Source organism: Aythya marila, assembly GCF_965140915.1.
Source record: "Aythya marila genome assembly, chromosome: 1".
NCBI lineage: Eukaryota > Metazoa > Chordata > Aves > Anseriformes > Anatidae > Aythya > Aythya marila.
The window spans coordinates 21,746,835-21,764,507 of NC_139042.1; the positions used below are offsets into that span (position 1 = coordinate 21,746,835).

A 17,673-nucleotide genomic window follows, 5' to 3' on the forward strand; every position below is an offset into this window, starting at 1 on the left:
TATTTTGTTCTCTCACAATAGCCCTGTCACTTGGCTATGCCTATATGCATGCATACAGGAGTATTTCGCCCTTTCTGGGTCAAAAAGCACACCGCTTTATGACTTGACTACAAACTGGGACAAGACCCAGGGGCATCTATCTGTTCATCCTTTTCTTTCTCCCTGGATCTTGTGCAAGGTAAATCTGGGTATGTGCCCAAGAGAGGAGCTGCAGTGTTCCCTGGAGAGGTGCCGGCTTCAATAAACAGGGGACTTCTTTTGCAAAAAAAAAAATAAAAGTTAACATCATCAGTCACTGGTCTGTAGGAATGCCCAGTAAATCTCTGTGGACTGCACATGGCAGTGGAGCAGGTTCAAAGACACCGAATGGCTGATGGGACACCGTTGGCATTCTGGCTGGCCAGCACGAACAGGCAATGGAAATAAAACTCTGGAGGGGGACACGAAGTTACAATTAATGAGAAAGTGTCAGGGTCCCACGTGGACACTCAATAGTTGCAGGTCAGCCTTCAGGTCAAGGCCTTACCAGAATGAAGGGACAGAAGAGGTGAGAGCTTGCCAGGGCCAGAAAAAGAGGTTCATGCCATCTTCAGCCTCTTCCTGTCACTGGCACTGCTCTGCTGGCCAAGAAAAGACAAAGGACGCTTCCAAGCTGATTTAATGTTTGGTAGGGATTTGATGCTCACTTCCACCGATGGGGGGGGAAGAAGAACTCAGACACCCATTGCTCCGTACCACATATCTCATTGCTACCTGTGATTCTACCTCGCTGGCAGAATCACATGCCACTGCCAAGTCCACTGCTTCAACTCTTTTTGCATCCAGGGTGAACGTTTCCAGCCTGAACCACAGCATGCAGACAGAAAAATGTGGGTCTTGTATACAGTAACCTCACTGTGTATGTGCAGTATTAGACATATGCATGGATCAGCAAAAGAGCTGTGGGAAAAGCAGATTCACAAGGTTGAAAACACAGGTTAGAATACACTTCAGTGATGGGAGTGGCTACACAATTGAAGTCTTTGCTTGGAAGTATTTATTTCATGCTCAACCAGTTTACCCAGAAAAGGCATTTCCCTATGTGTATCATGAAATCTCTTGTAAGATAACTTGATACCATTAAACCCACAGTACTAAAGCCCTGGATAAAAGATCCACAGGTCTTGGAAAAGCTCTGGGTGAAAGCTGAAAATTTTCTTCTCCCTTTATTAACATCTTTCTGGTACCCCTTCCAGACTCCTCACTCACATCTATAACTTGGCCTCTCAGTCTGATCTTTCTGGAGGGAAGGAGCTTTTTTCAGGGGATGTCATTCTTGGAATGAGGTGTGATAAAGAAACTGCTGACAATAGGACTTCAGCTGCAGGTGATATTGGGTTCCTCTTGCTCCCCACACCTGGCGCTACCTCAGCACAGCACCTTCTGCTTCCCATTCCCCTCTGCAAAACCCCAAACTTGCAAAAGCCTCAACTGCCTGAGAATTCTGCCATTCTCTAGTACCTTCCCAGGGCATGGATGATCAGGATAAAGGAAGAGAAAGCAATGCGCTAAAGCACTTCCAGCCCTCCCTTTAGCCACAGCAAGAGCTGAGGGACGTGTCACCCATACCTGTGCCTCCTCGTGCAACCAAGTCCTTAGCTTCACCCCTCAGAGGCATAATGCTAATGACAGCGGTCTGAGTGATACGCAGCTAAGCACTGCTGTGAGCACTCAGCAAAGCTGCTGGGACTGCCTCCGATTTGTGTACTAAAGCAAACTGCTTTTGGTTATCTAAGAAGGAACAAGTCCTGACTGAAACATTTCTCATAGTCGAGGCCTTTACGAGGGCTCTCTTCGCTTTGGAACCTGCTGTGGTTTGTATCTGAGCTCCTTCTGAGACATTTTAATGGAGAAACTAACAGGACCTTCCCTCCCTTTTGCCTACTTTTCTAAACTTGTAGGAACATAGTACCTGTGGCACCATTGCCGTATACAGTTGAAGGAAGCAAAAGGCTGAAAATTGTTAGGGAACAACAGAGAGATGATGCCCTTCATATTATTTTCTTGGGATGCCAGGCTAGCATCGGAGGCTAACTCTCGTCACCTTGCTCTGCTCCAGTTTTCTGTCAAATCTTCTTTCTGCAAAGAAACAGCTTTTTTCCTCAGTTGGTTTGTAAGGTTGGAGAAGCCAGTTTGTAAGCAGGAGAAGCCATCCTCCTGACTGCAAAAAATTTATGGTTTTGAGATTTCAGCTTAAGGCACCACTACTTCTCGAAGACTTTGAGGAAGAAAGCTTCCAGCGCGACATTTCAGAGCTCACTTATTACTTTTATTCTCACGCAGACTCTGGAGGCAGATTGATTTTTTTATTTCGAGAGAGGACGCAACGAAAGGGCAACAAGGCGCTCTCAACCCCCACACCGAACAACTTTATTTCCCAAACTTGACAGCTACTCCCCCCCAGTGTGCACACAACACTCGGACGACGGCACTTTGAAGGAAAAAACAAACAGAAGTTGGAGCCGCTGAGGGCAACCCCTGGGTGCTCCCCGCGTCCCTCCCCGCTTCTCCCCTCACGCCCCCAGCCCCGGCCCGGCCGGGCGCTACCCGGCATGCCCCGCTCCGGCGCAGGCGCGCCCGGGCGGCCGCTGAAGGAAGAGGAAAATGGCATAAACAACCCGCGGCCGCCCAGGAGCCGCCGCCGCCCCCGGCCGCGCTGAGAGGAGCGGAGCGGAGCGCGGAGGCTCCCCCCGCCCCCTCCTCCTCCTCCTCCTCCTCCTCCTCCTCCTCCCCCCTTTTCCTCCTCCTTCTCCTCCTCCGAGCCGCAGCCCGGGGTGCCGGCGGTTCCCCGCGCCCCTTTTTTTTTTTTTTTTTTTTTTTTTTTTCCTCTCCCCGCCCCTCTCCCCTCGCCCCTTTCCCCTCCCTCCTTCCCCATGGTGCCGACCCCGGCGGCGGGGCGGGTGCGATGAACAGCAGCGGCCTGCCCTGCTCCTCGCCCTCGCCGGTGGTGGGGCCGGTGGCGGCGGGGACCGGCGGCGGTGGCGGTGTGAACAGCAGCAGCAGCAGCAGCGGCGGGGCCGTGAAGCTCAAGTTCTGCCGCTACTACGCCAAGGACAAGACCTGCTTCTACGGCGAGGAGTGCCAGTTCCTGCATGAGGAGCCCGGCGCCGCCGCCGCTGCTCCTCCTCCTCCTCCTCCCCTCAGCGGGCTCCCCCTCGGCATCCCCCCGGCGGCCAGCGCCGGGCCCGGGTACTCGCCTCACGGGGCCAGCCCGGGCCCGGCGGCGGCGGCGGTGGTGGCGGTGGTGGGGCCTAAGAAAGCCGAGCTGGGGGCGGGAGGAGGAGGAGGAGGAGGAGGTGGAGGAGGTGGAGGAAGCAGCAACGGTGGAGGAGGAGGAGGAGGAGGAGGAGGAGGCGGCGGGGGGCTGGACGGCCCGCGGCTGGCGAGTGAGTGGGGCCGGGGTTGTGTGGGGAGTGGAGGTTTGGGGGTGGGGGGGGAGCCCCGGTCCCGCCTTGGGAAGCGGCTCCCGAGCGTGCTGTGGTGCTACCGGAAACAAATAACAGCCATGGTGGCGGCGGGGCCGCTCCCTGCCCTCCCCCGGGCCTCCCCGCCCGCCTGGCGGCATCCCCAAGGGTGGTTTTTTGGGGTTCCCCCCCCCCCCCCCCCCTTTTCCTGGATGAGGTGCCTCCATCTTAGCCCCGTCCGCCAGGGGCAGGCGGAAAGGGAGAGGGGACGGGTGTGGGGGGAAAGGGAAGGAGACCCCCCTGGAAAGGGGATGCTGGAGGGGGGTGCCCTCCTGTCCCCCTTCTGGAGGGCTCCTGGGCAGTGGTTGCCCCGGTGCTGGGTTTGGGGTGTCTTTAGGGAGCCCCCCCCCCCCCCCCCCCCCCAGCTGGGGAACAGCTCTTGCAAGGGTGCAGCTGCTGCCTGGTGTGCTCCTCCAGGCAGCCCCAGTTGGGTCTCAGCTGTTGGAAGTTTTGAGCCTTCAGCCTTGAAATATTACTACATTGCAGGCGCGTGTCACTTTGTAAATCCTGAAGCTGTAACAGTTTAGATGTATGCAAACTATCCGCTGCTACAAGGAGAAATGGCTTCTGATTTTTTTTTTTCTGACTTTCTACAGCCTTTATTCCCTCCCCGGTAGGAGTTTGGGGTGCTTGCGTGCCTTGCAGGACAGTTGCTGGTCGGTTTTGTGGTGGCTGAATAGATGCTGATTGTAGCAAGCTGGTTTCAAGAACAGTTCGGTTTGTAGCAAAAGCAGCAGCAGCACTTGGAACAACAAAGTCCAGCAAGCTTATAAAGCTTCTTCAGAAACGTCATGCTCTAAATGAATACATTAAGCTTGGTTGCATTATTGATTTCTGTCATAAACCTGGTATTTGTTTACATGAAGTGACTCAACTGCTAAATGGTCACAGCCATGCTTTTGCTGAAATTAAGGTGCAACCACGTCGAACATCCTGTGTATAGCTCTCAGCACTCGATATGTTTCAGGAACCTGTAACTGCTTTTTCACCAGGTGTAGTGGGCTCGTGCCATTGAGCGATATTGTCTGTGGAGCTGGTAGCTGGACAGTGCCTTGTATTAGTACAGCACTGTCATGTCTGCTCTTCCAGGACGACCCTAAAACATAGAATTGCTTAATGCTTTCTATTAAAAGACAGAATTTTTGATTGTTTTATCAAACTTCAGTTGTTCAAAGTGAAGTCTATGCTGCCTTTTTTTTTTTTTTTTTTTTTTTTTTTTTTACAGGTAGATGGGAAAGATCTAGCAGTGATCATTTGATCTCTGCTTGTTTTCCTTTTGAACAGAATTAGCTGTGAGATGTATAGGTGAATAAAAATGTAAAAATAAATAGTTAAAATCTGCTAAGTTAGTGTATCCAGGCTTGTGGAGAGGGTTAATAAGCTGACTTGGGGATAAAAGCTTTTATATGAAGGATTTTCTTTCTTTCTTCTCCTAAGAATGAAGTCTAAAAGTTGCTCAAGTCCTAAACCTAAGAAAAAAAATTAAGAATTTGTGTGCTCAGTGGTTGATATTGCTGAGCAGTTAAACTATTTGGAAACCATGTGTCTGAGTATGTATCAGCCTGTCAGAGGTTTAAAACTGCATGGGGCTCCCAGCGGTTGCCCCTGTTGTGAGGGCACCGAGAATGGGCAAACTCCCTGCAGAGTTATCAGTGATTGCCTGCAGGGAAAGACACCCTGCTTGAAGTTACAGGAGGCAAAGGCCTGGACTAGTAGAGGAGGGTCCTTATATCAAGGAGTCTAGCTGGGAAAGAAGAGTAAGGAAAGGAAGGAGAGACAAATTAAGTGAAGAGCCTTAGAGTGAGCCCAGTCTTGCTTCCTGGCTTCAGTATGCAGTTGTGAAAGAAATAAGGAAGATACTTGTTCAAAATCTGGAGGTGATCAGTATAGCTACTGACAAGTTCATCTCTATAATTCTCATTTTGCTGATGGCTCACGGTGTTACCAGGACGATTTCCAAGTGGATGGAATGAAAGCTTTATTTTTTATGGATGTAGGAAGCTATACGCCAACTTTTATTGAACAGTGAAGTTCAGAAGTAAAGAATGTGGAATTAGGAAGTGCCAAAAGGTATCCTGCCTGTGCAGTCTCACTGCCAGTCTTCCCTAATGCAGAAGTATCGGGGTGGTCTCCAGTTAGGCACCTGCGTGTGCTGCCTTCTCTCCCTTCTTCCTCACTGGACCCCAGCATCATTCAGTGCACGGAGCAGATAATGCTCATTGAGTAATTAACTGTGCAGCCCTATTTATTGTTAAAAGTGGGTCAGCGCCTCATTCTAACATGCGTGTTACTCTAATCCTGCTCTGAGTACAGGATTATTAATTTACTTATAGGTTTTTCTGTAGTAATCACAAAGACTCCCCAAATACTGACTTCTTTTCAGAGCACAGATGATGGGAACATTGAATGATAAGGAGAAGGACAGTGAAAATGCAAGAAATATTCCAGGGAAGAAGTATTCCAGTACAAGGGTATTAAGTGAAACAAGCAGGTGACATGTCCAGAGCTAACCAACAGAGATTTCTTCACGTGACGTGTGGTTAAACTGTTCTGTGACAGAGATGGTTTAGATACTAACATCTGACAGGGGTTCAAAAAGTCATCCGATATTATTGGGAAAAAACTCTGCCTTAGACAATGAAATGTGAAAAAAAATCATTTCTGAGTCAAACTCATTTTCTACTATGCATAGCTGAGAGCCTCCAGGGAACCCCTGCCTCATCCTCACCTTGAGCTTATGTTTTTGTCTACATGCCCACTGTGGTCCAGCCTCGGAGGTGATGCAGAAGGCTAAATTTGTCTTTGGCTTGACTGCTGTGGCTTTTTATGTTCTTGGGGAACGAGACTGACTATGCTGATGAACTTCATTCACTTTCAGAAGGTAGCACCCCTGCCCCTAAAGCACTTGACGTTTGAAGCATGCATTTTCAAAGCACTGTTCCTGCTCTTTTGGTGCTGCGAGTGCTCAGCCTTCTGGGCGCAAAGTGTCCAGCTGCCCGTCTGCAAAATAAGAAGCGCAGCTGCGAACTGCCTCACCAACATTTGATTTTAGAAAGAAGTCCTTGTCACATAACAAAAAAGGAAGGAGAAAATATCAGAAAAAGTTTCCTTGAGTTTTGTTAGTGGCCAAAATCTGTGCACGGTGGTCTTCTGCTAGCCACAAGTCCTGACTGTCAGCTCAGGTACTGGGCAGAGTAGCAGAGGTACCTAGCCTGAGAGGAGTGGAGAAGGAGTGGAGATGGGGAAAATTACCATTCCTTGGCATTTAGGGGGGAGGATATGACCGGCAGGGTTTTAAGGAGCAGCTCAGGAAAGGATAGGTGAGAGGCATGAGCAATTTCTCCTCGTGTGTCTGCCCTCTGTTCCGTTTGAACCTTTACAACTTGAGTAACAAGCAGATTGGCAGCCTGTGCTACTGCCTGCTGATGGCTCATTCCCGGAGCACTTGGTGCCATGCGAGGGAGGGTCTGAAGAAAATTGTCACTGTTACTGAAATCTGTCACATCTGTGTGTAAGCTGGACAAGTTAAAGCTGTACAGACAACTGCAGCTGTTAAATTACTCGAAAGTTAATGAATACAAATGTGATACTCCTCAGCACATGGGCCTCACAAACACTGTATTACACCAATAGAAGCGTTTACTGCTTGCTACAGTGCTTTTTTCTTTTTTTTTTGCTGTGAAGCACACGATACACAGCAGTTACTGTCAGTGCTCGCTCTTTAGCCTGGTGCCTGACTCGTCTGAGCGCAGCCCCGGAGGAGGGCCGATGGGCTGAGCGCTGCACTCAGCTCTGCCGCAGCGGGCTCCGGTGCTGCTGTCCACCGAGGAGCACGCAGGAGCTGGCCACGGGCACGGTGCTGCTGCTGCCTCTCCTTTCCAGCTTTCCGAGTCTTGTTCTCTCCCCAAAAAGCCTTCCTCTAGGAAAACTGTGCTTAAACCAGGCCCCTATTTCCACAGCGTGCCCGCAGTGCTGCTCTGTTTCTCCACAGCTGCTGAGGAAACCTGCCTAGGTAGGCTTTGTCCGTGAGGGGGTGGAAAGGAGGACGACGAAGGCTTGGTTTGCGTTGGGTTAGCCTCATAAAAGCGTGATTGCTGTTTTCACAGCCCACAAGCTGTGTGTTAGAAGGCCAGTCATAGCTGCAGTGGGTATTGACGGCCGCTGTAGCAGCTCTGTGTGCAATCACTTGGCACTTAGCTTAGCGAGAATTAGGGCTTAGGTTTTGGTAAATCCATAAATAGGCTGGGCTTGGGGTGGGAAGACCCATACATTTGTATGCTTTTTTTTTTTTTTTTTAAGGTGTTTAAGTCTCTTCCAGCCCATTCTTCTTCAAACTAAATGAAATAGCGGATATAGAGAAAATGGGAAGATAAGCCATTCAGCAAAATAGATATTAAAGGTAATCTGTTGGATTACGCTTCTTAACACAATGAAACAATGGTCAGGATTATTCTAAGTATGGATTTTTTTTTTTTATCATCTCTGGTAGTGTTTGAGTATTTACAGCTCAAAATATTTAGAAACAGGTATCAAACTTTTAATGTAAATATATTTGTGGTGTGCCATATGCTAGTTGCTTTTTCCCTGGGTTTGTTTCTTCTTTGCCTTGATGCAGAAAACAGGTATTGTAGTCAGGAGAAAGGGCTGAGAATTCCTTCTCCAGACCTGTTTGTGCTTTTTGCAAGTGATGCTGTATTAGTTGTCATATACCTGTGCTCTCTTATTAGAGAGGTGACTCAAGTTTTAATATTCCTGATGCCTTTTCCAGGAGCTGATAGAGGATACAATTTTTATCTTTTCCTCAATTTTTTTTAAAGACATTGGAGACAAGTCTGAGAATTGACGAGACATTTGGGACAGCTGGAGACTGTTAAACAATTGAGAATCGAAGACTAAAAACAATAACTTAGGAGATGCATGGGAGTAATCGAAAATGACTGAATTCACTTAATCGCCTCTTGTTTCGTACATCAACAGCAGAAACTGGGAAATGATAGGCATGGATTTTTCTCTCACTTTTGTGTTTCATGTGGAAATGGGGAAGAAACGGAAAACTTATTGGAGGGGTTAATGAGGAGAAGAGGAAAAACTTTTACATCTGCAAAGTTATTTGGGATATATAAGGGGGCAGTTCTAGCATGTAAAACTTCCAGGAAAAAATACAACATGCCATGGTGCTTGAAACTGATTTTCCTGTATTTATGTACTTTGAGGGGGTTTCTTTATTGGGTGAGAAAACATTCAAGCCCAAATATTGCACAGAAATCACAGATCCCTTGGGAGTATGGGTACTTATTTGTTTCTGGTAGTACCTACCACGTGTTGGGTATCAAAATACATGACAATGGCATTATTACTGTTCTGATGGTTTTATCTTTGTCTTTGAAAGAGGAAAACAGTGTGTTTGGGGTGGGGGGATAGTTATAGACATCTTATGAGCAAACTCAAAGGTGATATTTGCTATAATAATTTGAAGTTTTGATGATGTTTTTTTAAGATACTGAGCATCCCCATTTAGTTTCTGTCTAGCAGTTATTAGATAACTGATTTTTTGTAGGTATCACTGTAGGAGTGGGCCTGCAGGAAGGATTTGAATGCACAGAAAATAGTGACCTTGGGGACCAGCTCAGAAAGAGTTCCCTGTGTAAGGAACCACCTAGAAGCAAATTTAGACTGCTGCGGGAAAAATGGACGAATGGTAAGTGAGGGTGGGGTGAGAAACGCAGGGAGGAGCAGTTCTGTAGGACCTTGGAAGCTGAAAAAACTCTTGGTCTCGAGGCAGCTGATGGAAAGGGGGTCAGTGGAGGGATTTAGATAGCAAGCTGATGGGGCTGATGTTTTCCTTATCTGTTGTTTTCTGGTAATGATGTAATACATTACACTGCCTTCACAAATGGTACAGTGAATCGCTGTGTGTTGAAGATGAGTCGGTGCCGATCACGCTCCGTGCATGTCCGTGTTCCATCCGTCTCTTGGGAGTTAAGTTCTTGGGAGTTAAGTTCTGGTGGTGTGATTGTTTTGTCTGGTCTTCAAAGACATTTTGTGTTTAGATCTTATTTGTATTATTTTCTTTGCTTCCTTATGGTCTTTTATTCCTTTTTTTTTTTTTTTTTTTTTTTTCCCTTCTGAGAATTGAGATTCAGAAACAAAATCCTTGAATTCTAAAGTGGTGATAGAAACATGCGTTGTAGATGTTGCAGTGAGGTGGGATAAGAGATAAGAAATCCCTGTAGCCCATGGGTAGAGTCCCTCTGTGTCAGTTGTTCTAATGCTGGTGAAACTAATGGGAAGATCTTCCCTTTATTTTGTTTTCTCCCTCCCACTCCCGTAAGAAATAACCTGGATAGGTCACTGGGACATCTTCATCCTTTTCGTACAACTATTTTTATTTAAGAAGTTGAGGTTTATGTACAGGGAGGAGGCTGTTAAGAAACAAATGTGTGTTTTGAAAAAAATGAATGTGGTATATTGAAAAATTTGATGCGATACATCAGGAATTGTGAAGTGTTTTGGAGAAGGATTATTCTGAAAGCTTTGTTATTAAGTGATTTCCATAGCTGGAATTGCTGTCTCTGATAAGGAGTACTTCTGATGGCTCTTTTGAAAAAGTATCATTTTTAATTTGTTTTATCACTGTGCTTTTGGACTCAGTCCATGAAGAGGAGTCCTGCTGCTCTGGATGCCATACAAAGATTTTTACAGAGCAAAAGGATGGCAGCTGTACTTTTTGGGGGGGCTTTATCGGATGCTTGTATAATATGAGAGATAAAATTAAAAAAAAAAAAAAAAAAAAAAGAAAAAAAGCAGCCCAGGCACTTAATATTATGGTAAGGATTGCTGTTTTCCTTTGCTTGCCCATGAATATCTCATCACTTAGTGGGAGTGTTTGTAAATAAGGCAGCGTTTCCCAAACTGTTTTGCTTCCTGTCTGCCTTTCAGCCAACTTGGTTCGTTTGTGCTGTCTGCCCTCCAACTGCACTTCCATTCTCAGCATCCTAGCGCAGCGGTGTGCTCCTGCTCCTCGTGCCTGGGGGATTAGCTCAGGTTCTCTGTCAGCTGCCCCTGTTTCAGTGATTCCTAGGCTGGTTTTGGGAAATGCTGCATTAAATGAGAGAGGTAAAATAAGACCAGAGAATTTACTTTCCCTAGCAAACTGTAAAAATAGTAGTGATGCAGTAGGGAAAGCAACACCAAAATGCACCTGGTAGTATGTGTAGTGCTCATGAGGTACACAGCAGGGCTAACACCTCAAGCACCTGTTTCCTGACACAAACCTATCAGTACAAAGCGAAATAGGACAAGCATAAGTTCCTCTGACACCGCAGTGCTTCTAGAGCACTAAAGCCACTTTTCTAAGTCTTAAGTGACTTGCCAAACGTGGGCTTTGTATAAAAGTTTTATTGTTTTAGTCTCAGTGTTAGGGTGGCTATCTCAGTGTAAAATTCCACTGGAGATATAAAGCAGTAAAAACTCCAGTGCCATATCTAGTTGTGATAATGCCTTGTTCTTTGTGTGCACGTGTACAGCGAACATATGATTAAGTTTACCAAGCTGTGTCGAGGTGAAAAGTGCCTGTATTTGTGGCTGCTCTGGGAGCTGAAATCAAGATTACCTCTATAAATACAAGCTTTTTTTTCCCCTCAGCATAAAATAATTATAGTACAGCTTGGTAGGCAGTGATAGTAGCAAAATGGATTATTTCAATCTGTTTGATTATATTGCCAGAAATCTTTAAATAGCTGTTTTGAAGACTGTCAACAAAAATCTATTGTGATCTTACTTCAGCCCACTCGTTTTTGGGCCAGTATATTCTGTTACTGTAAAAGATCCTTTTTTAATATTAAGAATGGTTTCCTAGATGACCAGTGCTAATGCCAAGTTCATAAAGAAGCCATTTAAGAGAGTGCAGTATTAGTTTACTGTCCAGAGTGAAAATACTAGAAATGCCACCTTTTCAGATACTGTTAGTATTTAGTGCTACTATGACAAGACGAGCATTAAACCGAAACCAACCGAAAACCCACTGAAACATCTGTTGCAACATTTGTGTCGAGTTCATCACAGCAGTACTGAAGCACCTAAGCTGCGATGAGATCCTTTGTACCTGAAAAAATTATTTGAAAAAAAAGTAAGGCAAAAATAACCATCTGTTTCTTTTCCCCTCCTCTTTGGTGCCTGCATCTGAAGGGAAGCCTACTTTCTGCTAAATTTCTGTGGGTGATGAATTATATAAGATGATATTTATTTTTAATTGCAGTTGTCACATTAAGCTGCAGTGTTACTCATCAAGCAAAAAATTATTAGATAATGTGGAGGTAAAATGTAGAAAGCACCTTCTGAATTTCTCAAGATGTTTAAATTTCTTTCCAGAATTGCAGGGATGTAACTTCTGGCTTTAATATCAATGTTGTTTAGAAGTTTCTTCTTGTTCTGATGTATGTGCTTACCTAATGTGTCAGCATGTATTTTACCACTGGATTCTCAGTTTGCATAATCATTTGCATAATGTGATGCCTCCTGAAAAAGGAGACAACGCTTTCTGTTCCTTCATACATCCTTTTTTTTTTTTTTTTTCTCACATCTGCCTAGTCAAGCCTTCTATTTTTATAAGAAAGCTGTTACTTCTCTCCTGAGAGGAGTCCATTGAAAATTTATCGGACTTTGACAGGTGGATAGTACTGTTACAAAACAAAGGCATGTTCCTTTGGCAAGAACTGCCAATTCCAGATTTTCTTTAAATCATTGTCTGAACTTACTTTCCCGCAGTTATAGTGGATTTTTAAAGACGAAAAAAAAAATACGAGCCTTGGTGTTGCATTTGTCATTCTAACAGCATTATGTGAAACATGTTTGGAAAGGTGTTCTTATGGTAAGAGAAATATGGACAGAGAAATCAAATGCAGGTTCTAATATAAAAGAATCAAATGAATAAATGCATGAGAACAAAAACTTCTCAAGGACTAAAATCTTTCCAGTTTGGACTTTTTCTCTGTTTTGTTCTTAATACCACACCGTGTGTGTGGTGAAGTTTACGCTTCCTTGAAGATCTCCTGTAGGTTACTAACGATAAATTGCTTTTTGCCTATGCTCTCAACTGCCTTGGTCTTCCAGAAGCAAGTGAGAATTTATGATTTGCCAAATCATAAGATAAGTGCTTTCTATTTCTCCCAGAGAAGGCCAGGTGCCAAGTACGGTACAACTGCCTGTGCTGTTTAGGTATTTGCTGAACTTTCATCACTGTAACTGCTGAACGGCCCTCCTTTGAGCAGAGATGGAGTACATGGTCTTGTTTGTTCTTACAGGCAATGCAGGGATTGCTTATTCCTTTCTACCTATATAAGTTTGGTCTTTTCTGTTAGCCTTAATTTTCTTTCTTTTTGCTATAGGGAAATTAAATTTAAGGAAGCTAGAGCTGAGTTTTCCTTCTAAGACAATCGTTACACGCATCGCTTCTGGAGAACTCTGTTCTAAATACAAGTTATTGCTAAGAAAACTGGCCTCTGCTCTAGTGAGCTTAACTTTTTGATGTTTTTCTGGTGGAATGTATTCTTGAAGTCTTGGTCCTTTAGCTAGAGGTGTTCCAGACTCTTGGGAAGTTTATTCACTTTATTAGGTTAGTACAGCAGGTGGAGCATCGGCAGAGTTCGGCGGTACAAAGATGGATCAGCGCTCAAGCACAGTGATTTGTGGTAACCCTGCAAGGAGGCCATCAGCACAGCCAAAGCACTGGACTTGAGAGTTTTCACCCAGCTGGATAACAGAAAATGCTCTGGAGTAGCTTTTCCCGTCTGAAGAGCCCAGTTATAAATCAGTGCATCAACAAGAAGCCTAAAGCATAGTTCAGAGCAGCTTTGAGTGGCGTGAATTGGCTCATGAAGAAAATGCTGCTGCTTTCCTACTGCTGGCACTTGAGCAGTGTTGAGGATTGCTGTTGTGCTGCATGGCAGCATCCTCTGCAGTGCTTAGCCCTGGGAGTGCTGTGGGAAGCCTGCTGGTCCTCTCAGCCTGAGCTGTGTGGCACTGCGGGTGCCTCCTCTTGACAAGAAGAGCATCTGGTCCTGCTGGCCTGTTTTTGCCCTAGTGAGGCTACCTGCGCTGGCTCCAGTGATTTATTTGGATGCAATAGGGTAATTGCAGCTGTACCAGCTGTCCTGGCTTACTGGAGCTGAGCTGGGGGGTTTATTTCATGCAACTGAGCTCTCGCTTTGCTGCACGTGGCGAAATAACCACTTGAAAGTTTTCTACTTTCCTTTTTCCAATTTTGATGATTTTGCATATTAGTTGTATTTGTCCAAGGGAAATCAAGCTAAATGGATTCTTGCATTGACTCCAGTGTAGTGAGGAGCAGTGGGAGAAGTTGAAACAATTGGCTGTTGTTAATTGTTCATCAGACTGAAGCATTTGAGGACTGGTCGTGTAATCTATAAGTCCCTATAGTTTGTGTAAAGATTGGATGTAATCTGAGGTTTGACAGAATGATGAAATGGCAGATAATACTGCGGAACTGATACAGTGTACCTTGAAATGATGTTTTTTCCTGAAAATTAAAGCTTTTCATAGTCTTTTACAGTCAAGAATGTAGTATCAAAACTGTAGCAGCTCCTGATAATGGCTGAAATGCAGTCAGGGAAAGCTAGATAGGAAACACATTTAAAAAAAAAAAAGTATTAAAAAAAAATGCAGTGTGGACTCTAAATTTCTGGGCAGACTAGGCTGCAGCTACTCATTACACATGGATCTGCTATTTTTCAGTTTTCTCCGGAGAGAAATCTTAGCACTTTTTCATGATGCTAGAAAATGATTGTGTTGAAATGCCAACCTTCACATGATGAGTTAGGGCCTGAAAGTAGCAGATAGAAGACAGTAACTGGTGTTACTACAGGCATTATTAATTTTCCTGATACAACAGTTCAATCACAGACTACTTTTTTTTCTAGTCTTCAGCTTCATTTTGGGAATTTAAGTTCAACAAGTGATGCCTTAACCTGAAGAACAGCTTTGTCTTTTTTAGGGCTAGAGTGAGAGGACTTCTGGAATTTCTATATGGCTGCTGCTTTGAAATTCTGAAGGAGTATCCAGTGCATGGATGGTGGAGACAGTTTTATTGTCTGATTCTCTCAGCTGTTTTAAAACTTTTTTGAAAATCTTCATGTTGTACTTCATTAGTAATGAAGCATCTTTAAAGTCCCTTAGGTGTCTCTCTCAAACCTGCAGAGTACACAAACAACGTTCTGGATTTGGCAGTGCTACTTCAAGAATTTTTTCAACCTCAAAGCCGATCTGCCTGCAGTATGGATGCTGCTAGTGATCCTGGCTTCCAGTCCTTCCTATGACTGCATGTGGCCGTAGTTCTTTTGCTGTCTTCTGCATATACAGCATAGAAACAGCTTCCCAGGTTACATAGTCTCTTTTTTGGAGTGGAAGTTCCCATTCTGGTGAGACCTTCGGGGTTACAATTTGCATGCCATTAGCTCTGCTACAGAGTTCCACTTTATTTCCCTTGAGGATTTGGGACAGGAAGCTGTTTCAGTGTGTCACCAGCTGGCTGGAAGTCCATGCAGAAGTTCAAGTTGGATAGTTTGGTACAGGATGTTCTTCTGAGTTGGATGTGTGCCTTCCTACCTTAGAGCTACCAATTACTCATGTCTGTTGGCTTGCAGTGGCCTGGCCATACCGATTAGTGTCTTTATAATTTGCTGTGGGTGTTTTTGCGGAAGCTTAATTTGAATTGCAACGTGTGTACAGCTGTAAAGTCTTTTTTGTTATCTAAGTAATACCTGCTTGAATGTTTCATGTTAATTATGACTGCTGCTGGTTGTTCTCTGTAGTCTCATAGAAGTGAATTCATTTATTTGTGCTTGTACGTTTAGGCCATTACTCCCAGGCACGCAATTTCGTGGGATTAATTTCTTCAGTTACATCCTTCACACTTGCTTTCATTCCAAAGGAGGTTTTGGCCACTCTTCATAAAACTGTTGCCACTTCGTGTAGTACAAGATAATGAAAATAGCAGTAGGCTCTTAAGGAAGCTTTTAAAGTATTTCTGCATTGTATGGGAGGACTTGAGATATTTTTAAATGTATGTTTTGTGTGTTACCCTTTAAAATAACAAGCATATCCCCATAGAAACTTTACTTGACACATATATTTCTAAGATACAGGCTTTCTATGTTTGCCTTTTATTTTTTTTTTAGTTGGTTGGTTATTTGTTTCGATATCATTACCTGTCTTGTTACCCTTTGTAAAGTTCAAACTCATCATCATTTCCCTCAAAACCTTTCACTTTTCTGCCACTTTGTGCATTTGTGTTGTAAATCCATGCTCCATATGCTGTCATTAAGCAACCTCGTTCATGATATTTATGCATTTATGGTTTTAGCTGCTTTGATGAGAAGTTAGACTTGAAGAGTAGGACTACCAAACTTCTTCTATTTCACACTGTCCCCACCCCCCAGCCAAAAAATTATAGATGTCAGCAAATGAATCCATGGTGAACTACATTTGTCTGAAATGTTTTTCTTTTTTTTTCCTTTTAGTTCCCGGAATAGATGGCGGTGGGTTAGCTGATGCTAGTCTCACAGATTCCTACTTTAGCACCAGCTTCATTGGCGTTAATGGATTTGGAAGTCCCGCTGAAACCAAGTATCCCATGATGCAGGTAATGGCAGTGAATTGTGTGGTGTTCCATTAATTTTTGGCTGGCGTTACACCAAGAAGGGAAAACTGTCCAAGGGTCAGGGAAAATGCAGCTCTCTGGTATGTGGCATCTCGCAGGGTATCCTGAGCCTGCATGCTTTAATCTTGCTAATGGAAATGAAACAATATCATTGCTTTACAATTAGCCTGGTTTTGTTGGCACTTATTTCAGCTGCTGGATTAGGCATTGCTGCGTCCATTAACTCTGTGCTTCTAGATATCTTTTTATGTTCATATCTAGTTTTGATAGCCTTCTACTAAGTGTATAAATATTACATTTTGAGATGTTTTGCAGACCAAAAGTCACTAAAGCAAAAAGTGAACTGTTAAACCAGTAAATTACCAGGGGAAAAAAAAATCAGAATTTATAAGCTCAGTCTCTGGTAGCATTCAGTGATGTAGGTTACATATTTAAGTCCTATTTTTTTCTATTTATACTGCTCTGTGGATGTAGGCATCAGTTTCCATGAGGTGGAATTATGGTGTAGGTAGTAGTATGCAAAGATTTACAGCAAAAGGCTATTATTTAAAACCTAAATGAGTTTCTGTTGAAGCAGCGCACGCGATACTATAATAATTCCCTCAAAATTACGCTGCTTAAAAGCAGAGATGGTCTCTCCCTGTACTCAAAGGTTTAACAAACCAGTGTCTGGTAAATGAAAGAGAGTGCAAGTCAAATAGCTCCCACTGAGTCCTGACAACAGCTCTCTTTTATATCAAGGAAACTCTCCTTATGAGCTTACTTTGATCTCAATTGTGGCTGTATTATGGATTGAAAAATAACTCTGCAAAAGGTGGGAAATAATTAAGGGTGTTCTGTTTTTGTTTCTTAATGCATGTTTTCAATAAGGCTGCATTTTTTTTTCTCATTCAGCAGAATCGTAAAGCTATGGAGATGTTTACTACTGATAGTGATGCATGTTTTAAAAAGAACTTTTTAACCTCTGATCCCACAGAGGGTACTGTTGAAGCTGGAAGTTAGGTTATGTTATTGTTTGTACAGTTACAGATTTTGATATCACAGAGATCATGTTGTATCCTTTTAGTGCAAAGTTGTTATGTTTTGTATCTTTAAAGCGTGTTCTGCAGCAGCACTGGTGTCTTTCTAAACACAACATTTTAATTATAACTTTTTTTTGTAGTAATGTTATAAGGAATGCATCTAGCATTAATGTTCAAGGGATTTAAAAATACTGATGCCTGTGAATCACAGTCAAAGCACTGTTTCTTTTTGAGAAAACAGAAGAAATTGATGTGCTGCTTACCCACTGGAGGCTAAAGAAAAGAACTTGTGATGATGGGTTTCATTATTTTTGGAAAGTGCTTAGGGGCATTGAACTGCAGTTTAAAAAACATTCTTTTTTTTTTTTTTCTTTTTTTATTTATTTGAATCTTATTTACATAGGTAAAGCTGGTAACAGTGTCTGTTTTGAATGTCAGTCAGTTTCTTAATTCACACCCTAGTGATACATTT

The 17,673-nt window shown here is 43.8% G+C and overlaps 1 protein-coding gene across 4 annotated transcripts in view; it reads left to right on the plus strand.

Annotated features, from left to right (window-relative positions):
- The first annotated feature begins 2,834 nt into the window (after positions 1-2,834).
- Positions 2,835-17,673, plus strand: part of PAN3 (poly(A) specific ribonuclease subunit PAN3) — an 81,601-nt gene continuing 66,762 nt past the window's right edge. For 2 of the 4 annotated variants that reach the window (XM_082778662.1, XM_082778660.1), the window contains exons 1-3: positions 2,836-3,425; positions 9,061-9,201; positions 16,040-16,161. In XM_082778662.1, coding sequence (XP_082634788.1) covers positions 2,945-3,425; positions 9,061-9,201; positions 16,040-16,161 — 744 coding nt within the window. In that variant the 5' untranslated portion in view covers positions 2,836-2,944. Of the gene's footprint in view, positions 3,426-9,060; positions 9,202-16,039; positions 16,162-17,673 lie in introns of all 4 variants that reach the window. The other 2 variants (XM_082778663.1, XM_082778661.1) reach the window with 2 other exon arrangements.